Source organism: Sceloporus occidentalis, unplaced genomic scaffold (genome assembly GCF_023333645.1).
Source record: "Sceloporus occidentalis isolate IW3139 unplaced genomic scaffold, rSceOcc1.0.p SCAF_392, whole genome shotgun sequence".
Classification (NCBI taxonomy): Eukaryota; Metazoa; Chordata; class Lepidosauria; order Squamata; family Phrynosomatidae; genus Sceloporus; species Sceloporus occidentalis.
Genome location: NW_028317372.1, coordinates 347,501 through 366,663, shown reverse-complemented (window position 1 = coordinate 366,663; position 19,163 = coordinate 347,501). Strand labels below are relative to the sequence as shown.

Below are 19,163 nucleotides of genomic sequence, written 5' to 3'. Positions count from 1 at the left end.
TGATTATTGGAATTTCCTGGATATTTATTGTTAATGTCAATAGTGCTTTACATATTTGTTAACTCCATAGTGAGTATTTTTAACCATGTATTTTTTGATGGTTATAGAATGGATAGGTGCACTCTATATAGAGTAAGATACAACTATACTTGAATGATTCAGCACTTTATGATTCTTATGATGGTTTACATGCACTTGAGACACTTTATATATATATATTTCCTCCATATGCTCGGATTATTTTCCTAACAAACCTCTGTTGTCTACATAATGAAATGCTTTATATGTTTTTTATGAATTAATTTTTGTACAATAAAATGATATATTTTATATAAGGGCTTGCGTATAACTCTTTTCTTGCCAGGTGTACAAGTTTACAGGATTTCCCCTGTTTTGAGGATGAGATCCTTATACATGCCACAATATTTATAACATTATGTTATTTGTGAAGAGTGTGGTTGGATTCTTTTGTGTTAGACGTTTTATCAGAGACTATTCTAAGATCGCGGCGCCCCTAACGGCTCTCACTAAGAGAGGGGCCGACACGATGGTATGGCCGTCGGTCGCTGTTTCCGCGTTCAATCAGTTGAGGGAGAGGTTTACCACAGCTCCTGTGCTCCGACATCCGGATCCCCTACTACCTTTTTTCCTGGAGGTAGACGCGTCTGAAACTGGGGTGGGGGCTATCCTCTCTCAATGAGCCTCCTACAGTGGGCCACTACACCCGTGCGGTTACTTTTCTAGAAAATTTTCTCCGGCAGAGAGAAACTATGATATCGGCAACAAAGAACTTTTGGCTGTCATTTTGGCCTTAGAGGAGTGGCGACATCTTCTGGAGGGTGTACAAGTTCCAACCTTGATCCTGACGGACCATAAGAACTTACAATATATAGAGTCCGCAAAATGTCTGAACCCTCGACAAGCCAGGTGGTCCTTGTTTCTGTCCCGGTTTCCCTTCGTATTGACCTACCGTCCGGGGTCCAAAAATGCCAAGGCCGACGCTCTCTCGCGGATGCATACCTTTCCTGATGAGGAGAATCACGAACCCGAGAGTATTGTACCAACAACAAAGGTCTTAGCTGCTACCCACCTTACCTGTCTCACTCCTCTCGTGGATCGTATTGCCAGGTTGCAGTCTCAAGCTCCGGGATCTCTACCTACGGGCAAGCTGTTCGTTCCGGTTCGTTTCAGGTCTCGGGTTCTCCGTTTGTCCCATGGCTCCAGAACGGCAGGACATCCGGGGGTTACACGCACAAGGGATCTCGTTTCCAGAACTTTTTGGTGGCCAGGTTGGGCCAAGGACGTTGTTTTGTTTGTCCGATCCTGTACTAAGTGCGCAGCTAACAAGTCCTCCAGGAGAGCGCCCGCCGGGTTGCTCCACCCTCTGCCACTTCCCTCAGCACCATGGACACACATTGCTATGGATTTCATTGTCGACTTACCTAACTCCAGAGGGCATACAGTCATACTCATGGTGGTGGATCGTTTTTCCAAGATGGCTCACATGATTCCGTTGAGGAAATTACCTTCTGCTGCTACATTGGCTGATGTCTTCATATGCGAGATCGTCCGGCTCCACGGACTACCTACCGAGATTGTTTCCTACCGAGGCTCACGGTTCATAGCACGCTTCTGGCGTGAATTCACCAAAGCCTTGGGCATTACTCTGGCCTTCTCGTCCGCGTATCATCCCCAATCTAACGGGGCAGCTGAAAGGGCTAACCAGCATCTGGAGCAATATCTACGCCTGTTCATTAACAACCACCAGGACAACTGGGTTGATCTACTACCCTTTGCTGAATTTGCCCGTAACAACTCCGTGCAGGAGTCTACACTCTGCCTATACGGTTTACACCCTCAGCCTTTCCCTGGGGCATTTCCCGTCTCTACGGTTCCGGCCTTACAAGAAAGGCTGGTTGCCATCCGGGCTACTTGGTCGTCTGTACAGGAGACACTACGACTCGCGGGCAGGCGACAGGAACGTCAAGCTAATAAGAAACGTTCTCACGCCCCTGCTTATTTGCCTGGAGAAAGGGTTTGGTTATCCACCAGATACCTCAAGCTACGAGTGCCATCTATGAAGTTGGCTCCACTTTTCATTGGCCCCTTCTCTGTAATTCCCGGATCAATCCGGTAGCCTACGAACTCCTCTTACCTCGAACCCTCCGGATTCCTCGAGTCTTTCACGTCTCTCTTCTGAAGCCCCTGGTGTGCAATCGCTTTACTACCGTGAGACCGTCGGTTGCGGGGACTTCTGGCTCAGATCCTCTTCGGCGATGTCCTCAAATGATTCTGGCCACTCGCAGACAACAGGGGAGCGTGCAGTATCTGATCCACTGGAGAGGACTGGGTCCGGAGAGTCGTTCCTGGGTTCCCGCTTCTCGTCTCATGATATATATGGTAGAGGGCATAGGTCAAATTACATAAACTGAAGCAACTGGTGAGAAACTGGACCATAAATGTAAACTCGGGGTCAACTTCAGGGCACAGGATGTCTGCTTTAAATAACTGAAACCCCACCCATATCATACATATTAATGTTATGTAGGTTAGGCTTTTGCCTTTTATGGTAAACCCAGAGATATTGCAAGTGTTCCAGCCTTTAGTAGGAGTTTACTAATTTTCTTCTGTTATCAATGTATATATAGTGTGTGAAAATGTAAAGCTGTTAGATTTGCCTGCTTTTGTGCAGATCTCCCTGCAGCTGCTTGTATCCGGAATAAACTTTTATACATTCAAAGAAGTCTGGTGGTCAGCACAACGTTTGATTTCCACAACAGTTTTTGGCGTAGTGGGCAGGATCCCAACATCCAGGAAACCTGATCGAACCTTTCCTTGGGACTCTCTCCAGGACACACAAACCCAGCGCGCTATTAAGAGGTAAGACACCTTTTGAAATGTCTATTGTTTGTGTCTCCTGAGAGTGGTATTTTTCCCTTGGAGGGTAAGATATTCCTGGTGACGGGATCTTTTTACTTTGAATGTATAAACGTTAATATTAAGGTTGTATAAGGTGACCTAGGTCAGGAATATTGGAACTTGTGTGAGTGCTGTGTGATTGAGACCCAGGTGGGTCGGGACTGGGTAATAATCAGACTGCAGCCGCCCCAAGATCCCTGCTAGCCTTTCGGGTGTTGACTAGGGTATCTTGATTGCAAGGGTGGTCTGAGGAAAACCCAGTTGCGTGTTAAATTGAGGGCTGAATGAAGTGGTACACATGAGACCCCTGAGGACGGTTGAAGGACGGTCAGATTATATTTGATAGAAGGTCCCGGGTATTAATATAAATACCTTTAAGGGAGGAGACTGGCCGTGGTGACGTTGATGTAGTGGACTCAGAGCAAGCGCAAGTAGATAATTGCGTCTAAATTGTTTCTGGTCCAGGAAAAATAAGTCCTCGGTGTATGTTTGTGAAGAATGGGTATAAAGAGTTCCAAGGGAATAGTGGTACCGGAAAAGGGTACCCCGGCATGGTATATGTTTAACAATTATTCATGTGAAACATGTATATTTATTGATGAGTGGAATAGGGATACTGTGGATAATGGCAAATTGCAATTCCCTCTAGAAGGTACCGTTGATTTAAATAAGTTAACTTATTTGCGTAATTTTTTGGTAAAAACAAAGACTAAAGTCTCAGCACATCAGTGGGACCAATATTTATCATGGTATGAGGAGAGTGAAAAACGTAGGAGAGAATCACTTTTTTCCTCTTGGAAGGAAACCACAAAGAAATTAGAGGAGGAGATTGAACAAATTAAATCTTCTCAAAGTAACCTTTACCCTGCATTGTCTAGTGCACCTCAACAAGAGGATATAGATTTTTTAGAAGAACAAAATTTAATGAAGGTTACACATACTAAAAAGAAAAAACACAAAACTCTCAGAAACCTCCCCCATATGAACCTTCAGCTTCTAAAATAAATTCCCAAGAAGGGTCAACAAAGGGGGGAGGGAGTCAGACTCCAATTTGTCATCGCACTAGGAGTAAAGTGACAGGTGAAGTTTTAGAAATGCCCCTCCGAGAGGTTTTAGGAGAGGATGATTTAATTCGACATGTGCATGCTCCCTGGTCTCCTTCAGAGCTGATGGCACTAAAAAATAGTTTTCCATGTGTTTCTGAGAACCCTAGTAAATTTATAGATCAGTTTAATTCCACTTGCATTGCATACAACCCCACTAAAAGTGATCTCTTACAAATAATGCAGATAGTAATGACGTCCACCGAAAGGACTAGGTTTACAGAAAGGTGGAATAAACAAAATGAAAGGAATCATTGGAATAATAATGAGATAGACAGAGATCAACCAGTGAGACAAGAATTTTATGAACTAATAGCTAGAGCAGTTGAAGAAGAATTCCGTCCCAAAACAGACTGGACAAAAATACATTCAACCAGACAAAATAAAAATGAATCCCCTGCTGAATATGCAGAGCGGTTAAAAGTAATTTTTAAACAATATAGTGGAATAAGAGGGCAAAGGGAGGATGATGATCCAATAAGAGTGGGAGGGCCAGCACTTTCTCAAGCATTTGTAAATGGTCTTATACCAGATGTAAGTAATGCTCTCAAACTTATAGCTATTGGATGGGAAACTAAACTTATTTCTGAATTAATTCCCATAGCAGAACATTGTTCTAGACAAAAAGAAGGAAAAAAGAGTAGTCAGATAGACAACTTAATGGCAGCACAAACTGTGTTTTTCTCCACTAACAAAGCAGGAAATGGAACACGGTTCCAACAATCATATAATACACAAAGAGGACAAAGAAATCAGACAGATGTTTGTTTTAAATGTGGGAGAAGTGGACATTATAAAAGAGAGTGTCCTCTTTTCAACAATGGTAACAGGAAACAGGGTCTAAGAAATGGTCTCTCACTGGAATACTCAAGGGAACAAGATAAAAATGCGTATACATCCCCTAACTCAAATATCCAGACATACAATCCAAATCATTATAATTCCCAATAGGACAGTGAGGAATCCATAGTTTGTGCCCCAATACTACCAACTGATTCACAAGGACCCTGTATAACTTGTAAGGTAAATGGTAGAACCACACAATTTTTGATAGATACTGGTGCTACCAGATCATGTATTTCTGTTGCAGATTCTAAGCATATTACCAGAAGTCCTTGTAATACACCAATTTTACCAATTAAAAAGCATTCTGTAATAGGCCCGGTAAAATACAGATTCGTGCAAGATTTAAGAGCCATTAATTCAATTGTGGTACCTTGTTTTCCAGTGGTTCCAAATCCTATTACAATCCTTTCTTCTTTGCCCCCAGAATCTACTCACTTCTCAGTGATAGATTTAAGTTCTGCATTTTTTAGTATTCCTTTACATAAAAACAGCCAGTATTTGTTTGCATTCACTTATAATGGACAACAATACACTTGGACTCGCATACCACAAGGATATACTGAAAGCCCTACTTTGTTTTCCCAAATTTTGAAAAAAGATCTTTCTGATTTAAAGTTAAATGGTGGCCCAGTTTTAATCCAATACATAGATGATTTGCTAATAGCCTCTCCTTCAAAAGATGCTTGTTGCACCGATACTGTTACTGTTTTACAGGCCTTATATCAAAAAGGACATAAGGTTAACAAATCAAAGTTACAGTTTTGTTCTGAAACTGTAACATATTTGGGGCATCAGTTGTCACATGGACAGCGGTCATTAACATCTGATAGAATTCAGCCTATACTCGAAGCTAAAAGACCCACTACTGTCTCTGGAGTCTGTGCATTTCTTGGCATGGCTGGATACTGTCAACAATGGATTTTAGATTTTGCATTAATAGCTGCGCCTCTTGTAGCCCTCACAAGAAAGGGTGTCTCTGAACTAGGGCTGCAACTAACGATTATTTTCATAATCGATTAGTTGGCCGATTATTTTTTCGATTAATCGATTAATCGGATAAAAAAATGAATGTAAATTTTTCATTTATTTAAAATAATTTAATAAACAAATTGTTAAATACAAACATCAGAATAAAAAAAAACTTTGATAAAATACATTTCTTGTCTTTATTTCCCAACCAGCCCCCCCCAATTTATGCACGTTTGAGCCCAGGCTTGCCACGCTGCCTCCCACATATGCCACGCCACGCTGCCTCCCACATATGCCACTCCACGCTGCCTCCCACATATGCCACTCCACGCTGCCTCCCACATATTCCACTCCACGCTGCCCCCCACATATACCACTCCACGCTGCCTCCCACATATACCACTCCACGCTGCCTCCCACATATGCCACGCCACGCTGCCTCCCACATATGCCACTCCACGCTGCCTCCCACATATGCCACTCCACGCTGCCTCCCACATATGCCATGCTGCCTCCCACATATGCCACGCTGCCTCCCACATGTGCCACTCCACGCTGCCTCCCACATATACCACTCCACTCTGCCTCCCACATATGCCATGCTGCCTCCCACATATACCATTCCACGCTGCCTCCCACATATACCATTCCACGCTGCCTCCCACATATGCCACTCCACACTGCCTCCCACATATGCCATTCCACGCTGCATCCCACATATGCCACTGCACGCTGCCTCCCACATATGCCACTCCACCCCCACATATGCCACTGTGCCTGATACGCCTTATACCCCCTGATACACCACTCCATCCTCCCCAGACATGCCACACTACCTCCCAGACATGCCACGCTGCCCTCCCCACATATGCCACTCCAGTCTACCCCCAGATATGCCACTGTGGCCCCAGATATGCCTTATACACCCTGATACACCACTCCGTCCTCCCCAGACATGCCACACTGCCCTCCCCACATATGCCTTATATACCGTATATGCCTTATACCCCCGGATATGTCTCTCCGTCCTCCCCTGATATGCCTTATACCCCCCAGATATCTCATGGTGCCCTCATAGAGTCACAGACCCGTTCACATCACACTGACATCATACTTTTTTAAATAAGTACTGGGTTAATCTTCACTGCCCCAGGATTTAGATTCCCCTTAGTTTGGCCCCCCTTTATCTCTAACTGCACCTTAAGTTAACTTTATTAAATTAATCAAATTAACCCTCAGTCCTCATCATTAAATTAACCCTAAACACCCCATTAACCATAACTACCCCTAAATTAACTCTAAATACCCCATCAAAACAACTACCCTAAATTAACCCTAAACACCCCATTAACCATAACTGCCCCTAAATTAACCCTAAACACCCCATTAACCATAACTGCCCCTAAATTAACCCTAAACACCCCATTAACCACAGCATCCCCTAAATTAACCCTAAAGACCCTGTCAACCACAACAGCCCTTAAATTAACCTTAAACATACCATTAACCACAACTGCCTCAAATTAACCCCAAACACCCCATTAACCACAGCTGCTCCTAAATTAACCCTAAACACCCCATTAACCATAGCTGCCCCTAAACACCCCATTAACCATAACTTCCCCTAAATTAACCCTAAACACCCCATTAACCATAACTGCCCCTAAATTAACTCCCACTTACCCTAACTTTCAGCAGCCCAAATATTAATTTTATACTTACAGTTAGATGAGTGTCACAGCCATGTGGTTCTGGCCTTCTGGGAGAAGGAAGGGGGCGGGGCAAGTTGTCACAGTGATTACAGGGAGGGGCTGGTAAGTAGGAGCTGCTGCTGTGAGTCAGACTAAACGGATTATATAATGAGGGGTATTTTTCAGAGCGTTTGCTCTGAAAAAACCCTCATTTTATAATCGATAATAATCGATTCAACTAATCGATAATGAAATTCGTCGGCAACGAATTTCATTATCGATTATTATCGATTTTATCGATTAGTTGTTGCAGCCCTACTCTGAACCCATTCCTTGGTCATCAGATTGTGAGATCTCTTTTACGCAATTAAAACAGGCACTAATACAGGCTCCTGCCCTTGGTTTACCTAACTTTAATGAACCGTTTACTTTGTATTGTCATGAGAAATGAGGATTTGCCACAGGAGTGCTTACACAAGATCATGGCACTTCTAAACGCCCAGTTGCTTATTTCAGTACTGCCCTTGATTCAGTGGCTCAAAGTTTCCCTAGTTGCCTACGAGCGATAGCTGCCACAGCCTTTATGGTAGATCATGCTCAATCTATGTGTCTAGGTAGTACACTAAATGTGTTTGTGCCTCATGCTGTGTCTACGCTCCTCCTAAAGGGAGCTACTCAAATTTCTAATGCTAGAATTACAAAATATGAAATTATATTGACCTCTTCTCCTAATGTTATCATAAAGCATTGTCCTCCTCTTAATCCAGCTTCACTCCTTCCATATCTATCGGAAGGTGAGGAACACGAGTGTGAAGCAGTGATACAACAAGAAATCACACTTTGACCATTCTTATATGATACTCCGCTCTTAAATCCCCACTTTGAAATATTTGTAGATGGCTCATGTTCTCGAGATGACAAAGGTAACCTTTGTGCAGGCTATTCAGTAGTTACCCCTACTGATATAGTGGAAGCTTCTTCACTTCCTCATGTACATTCAGCACAGGTAGCTGAATTAATTGCACTAACACGAGCATGTATTATAGCAGCAGGTGTAACGGCCAATATTTATACAGATTCCAGGTATGCTTTTGGTGTTGTACATGATTTTGGAGGGCTATGGAAAATTAGAGGTTTCCTCACAGCAGCAGGTACCCCTATTCTAAATGCCAAGTATGTGCATGAATTGTTACAAGCACTAATGCTTCCCAAAGAAGTAGCTATAATTAAATGTTCTGCTCACACAAAAGGCACAGACTATGTTTCTAAAGGTAATTCTTCTGCAGATACTACTGCAAAGAAAGCAGCCACCTTCACTGTTCCCACTATACAAGTGCTGCAAGCTCAAATTCAGGAGGATATTGTACCTCCTATAGACCTTCTTTCGTTCTATAAAGCTGCCCCACCAGAGGAACATACCTCTTGGTCTAATGAGGGATGCACCTCAGATTCCTCAGGCATGTGGTATGACCCTAATGCCTTACCAGTTCTTCCTTCTGCATTGCTACCTTATTTTGTTCGCATGTATCATGGAGTGGCACATGTGAACAAAGGGGGGATAATTGATTTGATTACCAAACAATGGTATGCTCCAGGTGTAAGTACTATATGTAGTACTAGATGCTCGCACAGTAGCAAAAAAATTACTACAGGAATTTTTTCCTAGATATGGTTTACCTCATTCTATTAATAGTGATAGAGGTACTCACTTTACAGGACAGATTGTCCAGGAAGTTACGAAAGCATTGGGGATAACATATCACCTACATTGTTCCCATCACCCACAATCAGGAGGTGCGGTGGAAAGAGCCAATGGAATTCTCAAAACCAAGCTTGGAAAAAATTATAGCTCAAACAGGATTAAAATGGCCAGATGCTCTTCCTCTAGCTCTGATGTCTATGAGAGCGACTCCAGCTAGGAAACACAAGCTTTCACCTTGTGAAATTATAATGGGGAGACCAATGAGCATGGGGATAAACAAAGAGCTCTTAATTAAAGACCAGGTTTTAGCAGATGAAACTGTACAAAAATATTGCATGTCACTAATGAAAACAGTGCAGTCTCATCACTCACAGGTCAAAGCTGTACAGCCAACACCATCTGAAGAAAAACTGCACCATATTGAACCTGGAGACTGGGTCCTGGTTAAAAGTTTCCAAAGAAAGAACGCTCTACAACCACGGTGGAAAGGGCCCTACCAAGTTTTACTTACCACACAGACTGCAGTTAAAATTTCTGAACTTGTTTCTTGGATCCATATCTCACATTGCAAGCTTGCTTCCCCTCCAAAAGATTTAAAAGACTGATCGTTTCCTATTAATTTTATACTTATAGCTTAATTTTGGTTTGTTTTGTGTAATGTGGTTTATTTAGATTTAGATAGTATAATTAATAAGTATATAACACTGAGAAAAATCTAATTATACAAATGTTTTTTCTTTTTGTATTTCTATCTTTTATTATTCAATTGCAATGTTATGAACAGAACTCTTATATAGCTCTTACTAACAGTTATGTTGAGAATGTACAAGATTCTCCGTGTTATGTTTGTATTCACATGCCTCATAGTTCAGACACAGGTGTTCCTTTTATACCCTACCCATTCAATAGTACCGAGTATTGTATTAATGAAATGGTACAATTTAGAAATAAGACTCAAGTTCAACTCCCAGGTCCCCCTAAAACTCTTTATCCTCCCTTTCTAATAGGTCTTGGGTGTCATAAAACTAAATTGAGTGCATGGACAGGATATGTTCGGCCTTATAATTCTTCAAAGAGACTTGAAGCAAATGCACCAAGAATAACAGTAGTTCAGACCATTGGGGGTTTATGTTTAGAACGAACAAATGTTGAGGGAGGTATTTTTGTAGGAACTAGTAAGTGTCACAAGACTCTTACATGTAATTGTTCAAATCCCCCTGCTATGCAGGAATCAGGTGTCATTGTACATCTCGTTAACATTACATGGGAAGAAGATGTTTGGGTACGGGTAAGTTGTAATAAAGCACATATTTATGTTACATTAAATGGGTCTTATTGGGTGTGTGGGAATTATGCGTATCCTAGATTACCTGAGAATTGGCAAGGATCATGTTATTTGGCCTACATACTCCCTGCAATAAGACATACTAAAGAAAGACCAATAGTTACATTTGGGCTTCATAGATCTAAAAGGCATCATAAAAATGGACCCACCTTCTCAGAGATTATGGGTAGCTGGGATAATTTTATAAATATAATAATTCCTTCCACTGGTGTTTATGATAACTGGGGAAGAATTAGAGCTTTAACCATCATGTTGGAAACTGTGGCCAATCAAACAGAAAATGCTCTCACAAGCATTACAGCAGGAATGCAAGCCCTATGATTAGGGCTGCAACAACTAATCGATAAAATCGATAATCGATAATGAAAATCGTTGCCAACGAATTTCATTATCGATTAGTTGAATCGATTTTTAAATGAGGGTTTTTTCAGAGCAAACGCTCTGAAAAATACCCCTCATTATATAATCCGTTTCAGTGACTCACAGCAGCAGCTCCTACTTACCAGTCCCTCCCTGTAATCACTGTGACAACTGGCCCCGCCCCTTCCTTCTCCCAGAAGGCCAGAACCACATGGCTGTGACACTCATCTAACTGTAAGTATAAAATTAATATTTGGGCTACTGAAAGTTAGGGGAGGTGGGAGTTAATTTAGGGGCAGTTATGGTTAATGGGGTGTTTAGGGTTAATTTAGGGGCAATTATGGTTAATGGGGTGTTTAGGGTTAATTTAGGGACAGTTATGGTTAATGGTGTGTTTAGGGTTCATTTAGGAGCAGCTGTGGTTAATGGGGTGTTTGGGGTTAATTTGAGGCAGTTTTGGTTAATGGTATGTTTAGGGTTAATTTAGGGGCTGTTGTGGTTGATAGGGTCTTTAGGGTTAATTTAGGGGCAGTTATGGTTAATGGGGTGTTTAGGGTTAATTTAATGATGAGGACTGAGGGTTAATTTTATTAATTTATTAAAGTTAACTTAAGGTGCAGTTAGAGATAAAGGGGGGCAAACTAAGGGGAATCTAAATCCTGGGGGCAGTGAAGATTAACCCAGTACTTATTTATAAAAGTATGGTCTGTGACTCTATGAGGGGACTATGAGATATCTGGGGGGTATAAGGCATATCTGGGGAGGACGGAGTGACATATCTGGGGGTATAAGGCATATAGGGTATATAAGGCATATGTGGGGAGGGCAGTGTGGCATGTCTGGGGAGGATGGAGTGGTGTATCAGGGTGTATAAGGCAGATCTGGGACCACAGTGGCATATCTGGGGGTAGAGTGGAGTGGTGTATGTGGGGAGGGCAGTGTGGCATGTCTGGGGAGGATGGAGTGGTATATCGGGGTATAAGGTGTATCAGGCACAGTGGCATATGTGGGAGGCAGCGTGGAGTGGCATATGTGGGAGGCAGCGTGGAGTGGCATATGTGGGAGGCAGCGTGGAGTGGCATATGTGGGAGGCAGCGTGGAGTGGCGTATTTGGGAGGCAGCGTGGAGTGGCGAATTTGGGAGGCAGCGTGGAGTGGCATATGTGGGAGGCAGAGTGGCATATGTGGGAACAGCGTGGAGTGACATATGTGGGAGGCAGCGTGGAGTGGCATATGTGGGAGGCAGCGTGGAGTGACATATGTGGGAGGCAGCGTGGAGTGGTATATGTGGGAGGCAGCGTGGAGTGGCATATGTGGGAGGCAGCGTGGAGTGGCATATGTGGGAGGCAGCGTGGAGTGGCATATGTGGGAGGCAGCGTGGAGTGGCATATGTGGGAGGCAGCGTGGAGTGGCATATGTGGGAGGCAGCGTGGAGTGGCATATGTGGGAGGCAGCGTGGAGTGGCATATGTGGGAGGCAGCGTGGAGTGGCATATGTGGGAGGCAGCGTGGAGTGGCGTATTTGGGAGGCAGCGTGGAGTGGCATATGTGGGAGGCAGAGTGGAGTGGTATATGTGGGAGGCAGCGTGGCATATGTGGGAGGCAGCGTGGAGTGGCATATGTGGGAGGCAGCGTGGAGCGGCATATGTGGGAGGCAGCGTGGAGCGGCATATGTGGGAGGCAGCGTGGAGCGGCATATGTGGGGGGCAGCGTGGAGTGGTATATGTGGGGGGCAGCGTGGAGTGACATATGTGGGAGGCAGCGTGGAGTGGCATATGTGGGAGGCAGCGTGGCAAGCCTGGGCTCAAACGTGCATAAATTGGGGGGGGCTGGTTGCGAAATAAAGGCAAGAAATGCAGTTTTTTAATTATGCTGTTTGTATTTAATATAATTTGTTTATTACATTATTTTAAATAAATGAAAAATTTACATTCATTTTTTTTATCCGATTAATCGATTAATCGAAAAAATAATCGGCCAACTAATCGATTATGAAAATAATCATTAGTTGCAGCCCTACCTACGATTAGTTGCCTTACAGAATCGTATGGCTCTAGATTTTATTTTAGCTGTTAAAGGGGCGTGTGTTCATTAGTGGGCTCTGAATGTTGCACTTATGTTCCAGACGTCTCTAAAAATGTTACTCTAGCGGTTAGCGAAATTAGGAAAGAAGTCCTCGAAATTAAAAGTTCCCTGAAAATTTCTTCTGGGGATTGGGGAATAAGTAGTTGGTTTAGGGCGTTAGGATCAAAAATTTGGAATTCTGCTACCTCGTCTATTGCCCATTATCCTGTTCTAATTGATAAGACCCTTCATGAATGTCCCCCTAGTGCTAATGGAGATTATAATATCAAAACCAAGAATACTCAAGAGATTATAAACCAAGAATTTACACGTTTATTATCTGTATGTATGACGCTGACCAAGATTTGGCTGCCCACAAATGTATTAAACACAATGGGTGAATGCCTAAGAGTCATGCTTCATGGAATCTTTAAGCATGAAAGGGGGGACTGTGGAATCTTAGGATGTGGAGAGTGTGGGTAGGAAGAGGTTAACTGTTTTCTGCAATTTGGTGATGAGTCTGATGCACTGGGAGGTAGTATTGTTCTGTCGAGGAACATGATATATATGGTAGAGGGCATAGGTCAAATTACATAAACTGAAGCAACTGGTGAGAAACTGGACCATAAATGTTATGTAGGTTAGGCTTCTGCATTTTATGGTAAACACAGAGATATTGCAAGTGTGCCAGCCTTTAGAAGGAGTTTACTAATTTTCTTTTGTTATCAATGTATATATAGTGTGTGAAAATGTAAAGCTGTTAGATTTGCCTGCTTTTGTGCAGATCTCCCTGCAGCTGCTTGAATCCCGAATAAACTTTTATACATTCAAAGAAGTCTGGTGGTCAGCACAATGTTTGATTTCCACAACAACGGTATAATGGTAGTTAGCATTAATTAATGGTAATTAAAAGTACCCACTGGTGCTTTTTAGATTGTGATTTTTTGTTATGTGATTCTGGTATTACTCTGGTAATAATTTGCTTATGTTTTTTTCTTTATTATTAATAAAATAAACATGTATTATTAACGTTACATGTATAAATTGTATATATAATATATATTTGTTATTAACATAATGGTAATTAGCATTAATTAATGGTAATTAAAAGTATGCACTGGTGCATTTTAGATTATTGATTGATATTTTTTAATGTGACAAATGCAACTGATAAAACATCAAAAGAGGCATCATAGATTTGTAAAAAAAAACAAAATATATACTTTTAGAAAAAAAAAAAAAGGTGAAAATGGCAAATACCAATTATAGTCAAATTGTTTCTTGATATACATGCTGTTTTCACCTTATTTCCAAGAAGTAGATTTAAAAAAATGAGTGGCTCTTTTTATTAAATGTTTTATTAATAAATAAACCAGATATTTAAGTCAATTTTACTTTTCACTGTGTGTGTGAGACAGACTGCCTGAGTCCCTGTGTGTGTGTGTGTGAGACAGACTGACTGAGTCTGTGTGTGTATGTGTGTGAGAGAGACTGCCAGAGTCTGTGTGTGTGTGTATGTGTGTGAGAGAGACTGCCAGAGTCTGTGTGTGTGTGTGTGTGTGTGTGAGAGAGAGACTGCCAGAGTCTGTGTGTGTGTGTGTGAGAGAGACTGCCAGAGTCTGTGAGTGTGTGTGAGAGAGACTGCCAGAGTCTGTGAGTGTGTGTGAGAGAGACTGCCAGTCTGTGTGTGTGTGAGAGAGACTGCCAGAGTCTGTGTGTGTGTGTGTGTGTGTGTGAGAGAGAGACTGCCAGAGTCTGTGAGTGTGTGTGAGAGAGACTGCCAGAGTCTGTGTGTGTGTGAGAGACTGCCAAAGTCTGTGTGTGAGAGAGACTGCCAGAGTCTGTGTGTGTGTGTGTGTGTGAGAGAGACTGCCAGAGTCTGTGTGTGTGTGTGAGAGAGACTGCCAGAGTCTGTGTGTGTGTGTGAGAGACTGCCAGAGTCTGTGTGTGTGAGAGAGAGACTGCCAGAGTCTGTGTGTGTGTGTGAGAGAGACTGCCAGAGTCTGTGTGTGTGTGTGTGAGAGAGACTGCCAGAGTCTGTGTGTGTGTGTGTGTGAGAGACTGCCAGAGTCTGTGTGAGAGACTGCCAGAGTCTGTGTGTGTGAGAGAGAGACTGCCAGAGTCTGTGTGTGTGTGTGAGAGAGACTGCCAGAGTCTGTGTGTGTGTGTGTGAGAGAGACTGCCAGAGTCTGTGTGTGTGTGTGTGAGAGAGACTGCCAGAGTCTGTGTGTGTGTGAGAGACTGCCAGAGTCTGTGTGTGTGAGAGAGAGACTGCCAGAGTCTGTGTGTGTGAGAGAGAGACTGCCAGAGTCTGTGTGTGTGTGTGAGAGAGACTGCCAGAGTCTGTGTGTGTGTGTGTGAGAGAGACTGCCAGAGTCTGTGTGTGTGTGTGTGAGAGAGACTGCCAGAGTCTGTGTGTGTGTGTGTGAGAGAGACTGCCAGAGTCTGTGTGTGTGTGTGTGTGTGAGAGAGACTGCCAGAGTCTGTGTGTGTGTGTGTGAGAGAGACTGCCAGAGTCTGTGTGTGTGTGTGTGAGAGAGACTGCCAGAGTCTGTGTGTGTGTGTGTGAGAGAGACTGCCAGAGTCTGTGTGTGTGAGAGAGAGAGACTGCCAGAGTCTGTGTGTGTGTGTGAGAGAGACTGCCAGAGTCTGTGTGTGTGTGTGAGAGAGACTGCCAGAGTCTGTGTGTGTGTGTGTGAGAGAGACTGCCAGAGTCTGTGTGTGTGTGTGTGTGTGTGTGTGTGTGAGAGAGACTGCCAGAGTCTGTGTGTGTGTGTGTGTGAGAGAGACTGCCAGAGTCTGTGTGTGTGAGAGAGAGAGACTGCCAGAGTCTGTGTGTGTGTGTGTGTGAGAGACTGCCAGAGTCTGTGTGTGTGTGAGAGACTGCCAGAGTCTGTGTGTGTGTGTGAGAGAGACTGCCAGAGTCTGTGTGTGTGTGTGAGAGAGACTGCCAGAGTCTGTGTGTGTGTGTGAGAGAGACTGCCAGAGTCTGTGTGTGTGTGTGAGAGAGACTGCCAGAGTCTGTGTGTGTGTGTGAGAGAGAGATTGCCAGAGTCTGTGTGTGTGTGTGTGAGAGAGATTGCCAGAGTCTGTGTGTGTGTGTGAGAGAGACTGCCAGAGTCTGTGTGTTTGTGTGAGACAGACTGCCAGAGTCTGTGTGTTTGTGTGAGACAGACTGCCAGAGTCTGTGTGTTTGTGTGAGACAGACTGCCAGAGTCTGTGTGTTTGTGTGAGACAGACTGCCAGAGTCTGTGTGTGTGTGTGAGACAGACTGCCAGAGTCTGTGTGTGTGTGTGTGAGACAGACTGCCAGTCTGTGCGTGTGTGTGAGACAGACTGCCAGTCTGTGTGTGTGTGTGAGACAGACTGCCAGTCTGTGTGTGTGTGTGTGAGACAGACTGCCAGAGTCTGTGTGTGTGTGTGTGTGTGTGTGTGAGAGACAGACTGCCAGAGTCTGTGTGTGTGTGTGAGACAGACTGCCAGAGTCTGTGTGTGTGTGTGTGTGTGTGAGACAGACTGCCAGTCTGTGCGTGTGTGTGAGACAGACTGCCAGTCTGTGTGTGTGTGTGTGAGACAGACTGCCAGAGTCTGTGTGTGTGTGTGTGAGACAGACTGCCAGTCTGTGTGTGTGTGTGTGTGAGACAGACTGCCAGAGTCTGTGTGTGTGTGAGACAGACTGCCAGAGTCTGTGTGTGTGTGAGACAGACTGCCAGAGTCTGTGTGTGTGTGAGACAGACTGCCAGAGTCTGTGTGTGTGTGAGACAGACTGCCAGAGTCTGTGTGTGTGTGTGTGTGTGTGTGAGACAGACTGCCAGAGTCTGTGTGTGTGTGTGAGAGAGACAGACTGCCAGAGTCTGTGTGTGTGTGTGAGAGAGACAGACTGCCAGAGTCTGTGTGTGTGTGTGTGTGTGTGTGTGAGACAGACTGCCAGAGTCTGTGTGTGTGTGTGTGTGTGTGTGTGTGAGACAGACTGCCAGAGTCTGTGTGTGTGTGTGTGTGTGTGTGTGTGTGTGTGTGAGACAGACTGCCAGAGTCTGTGTGTGTGTGTGAGAGAGACAGACTGCCAGAGTCTGTGTGTGTGTTTGTGTGAGAGACTGCCAGAGTCTGTGTGTGTGTGTGTGTGAGACAGACTGCCAGAGTCTGTGTGTGTGTGTGAGACAGACTGCCAGAGTCTGTGTGTGTGTGTGTGTGAGACAGACTGCCAGAGTCTGTGTGTGTGTGAGAGAGACTGCCAGAGTCTGTGTGTGTGTGAGAGAGACTGCCAGAGTCTGTGTGTGTGTGAGAGAGACTGCCAGAGTCTGTGTGTGTGTGAGACAGACTGCCAGAGTCTGTGTGTGTGTGAGACAGACTGCCAGAGTCTGTGTGTGTGTGAGACAGACTGCCAGAGTCTGTGTGTGTGTGAGACAGACTGCCAGAGTCTGTGTGTGTGTGAGACAGACTGCCAGAGTCTGTGTGTGTGTGAGACAGACTGCCAGAGTCTGTGTGTGTGTGAGACAGACTGCCAGAGTCTGTGTGTGTGTGAGACAGACTGCCAGAGTCTGTGTGTGTGTGAGACAGACTGCCAGAGTCTGTGTGTGTGTGAGTGTGTGTGTGTGTGTGTGAGACAGACTGCCAGAGTCTGTGTGTGTGTGAGACAGACTGCCAGAGTCTGTGTGTGTGTGAGTGTGTGTGTGTGTGTGTGTGAGAGAGAGACTGCCCCAGAGTCTCTGTGTGTGTGACAGACTAAAAGAGTGTGTGTGTGTGTGTGTGTGTGTGTGTGTGTAAGAGAGACTGCCTGACTCTGTGGATGTGTGTGAGAGAGACTGCCTGACTCTGTGGATGTGTGTGAGAGAGACTGCCAGAGTCTGTGTGTGTGTGTGTGTGTGTGTGTGAGAGAGAGAGACAGACTGCCAGAGTCTGTGTGTGTGTGTGAGACAGACTGCCAGAGTCTGTGTGTGTGTGTGAGACAGACTGCCAGAGTCTGTGTGTGTGTGTGAGACAGACTGCCAGAGTCTGTGTGTGTGTGTGAGACAGACTGCCAGAGTCTGTGTGTGTGTGTGAGACAGACTGCCAGAGTCTGTGTGTGTGTGAGACAGACTGCCAGAGTCTGTGTGTGTGTGTGAGAGACAGACTGCCAGAGTCTGTGTGTGTGTGAGAGAGACTGCCAGAGTCTGTGTGTGTGTGAGAGAGACTGCCAGAGTCTGTGTGTGTGTGTGTGTGTGAGACAGACTGCCAGTGTCTGTGTGTGTGTGTGTGAGACAGACTGCCAGAGTCTCTGTGTGTGTGAGAGACTGCCAGAGTCTGTGTGTTTGTGTGTGTGTGAGACAGACTGCCAGAGTCTGTGTGTGTGTGTGTGTGTGTGTGTGTGTGTGAGACAGACTGCCAGAGTCTGTGTGTGTGTGTGTGTTTGTGTGAGACAGACTGCCAGAGTCTGTGTGTGTGTTTGTGTGAGACAGACTGCCAGAGTCTGTGTGTGTGTTTGTGTGAGACAGACTGCCAGAGTCTGTGTGTGTGTGTGAGACAGACTGCCAGAGTCTGTGTGTGTGTGTGTGTGTGTGTGAGACAGACTGCTAGAGTCCGCGCGTGTGTGTGTGTGTGTGAGAGAGAGACAGACTGCCAGAGTCTGTGTGTGTGTGTGTGAGACAGACTGCTAGAGTCCGCGTGTGTGTGTGTGTGTGTGTGTGAGAGAGACAGACTGCCAGAGTCTGTGTGTGTGTTTGTGTGTGTGAGAGAGAGAGACTGCCCCAGAGTCTGTGTGTGTGTGTGTGAGACAGACTGCCAGAGTCTGTGTGTGTGTGTGTGTGTGTGAGACAGACTGCCAGAGTCTGTGTGTGTGTGTGTGTGTGTGAGACAGACTGCCAGAGTCTGTGTGTGTGAGACAGACTGCCAGAGTCTGTGTGTGTGTGTGTGTGTGTGTGTGTGTGAGACAGACTGCCAGAGTCTGTGTGTGTGTGTGTGTGTGTGAGACAGACTGCCAGAGTCTGTGTGTGTGTGTGTGTGAGACAGACTGCCAGAGTCTGTGTGTGTGTGTGTGTGTGTGTGTGTGAGACAGACTGCCAGAGTCTGTGTGTGTGTGTGTGTGTGTGTGAGACAGACTGCCAGAGTCTGTGTGTGTGTGTGTGTGTGTGTTTGTGAAAGAGACTGCCTGACTCTGTGGATGTGTGTGAGAGAGACTGCCTGACTCTGTG

General features: G+C 44.7%; 2 protein-coding genes across 2 annotated transcripts in view; one reads left to right on the top strand and one right to left on the bottom strand.

The window, feature by feature from the left end:
- The window catches only part of LOC149273229 (heparan-alpha-glucosaminide N-acetyltransferase-like), a 97,009-nt gene that overhangs the window by 39,205 nt on the left and 38,641 nt on the right, over positions 1-19,163 (bottom strand). The window lies entirely within an intron of this gene.
- LOC149273230 (uncharacterized) overlaps positions 3,418-19,163 on the top strand; it is a 22,170-nt gene continuing 6,424 nt past the window's right edge. Inside the window, exons 1-2 of the mRNA XM_089506572.1 lie at positions 3,418-3,688; positions 4,375-4,665. Coding sequence (XP_089362698.1) covers positions 3,418-3,688; positions 4,375-4,665 — 562 coding nt within the window. The remainder of the gene's footprint in view (positions 3,689-4,374; positions 4,666-19,163) is intronic.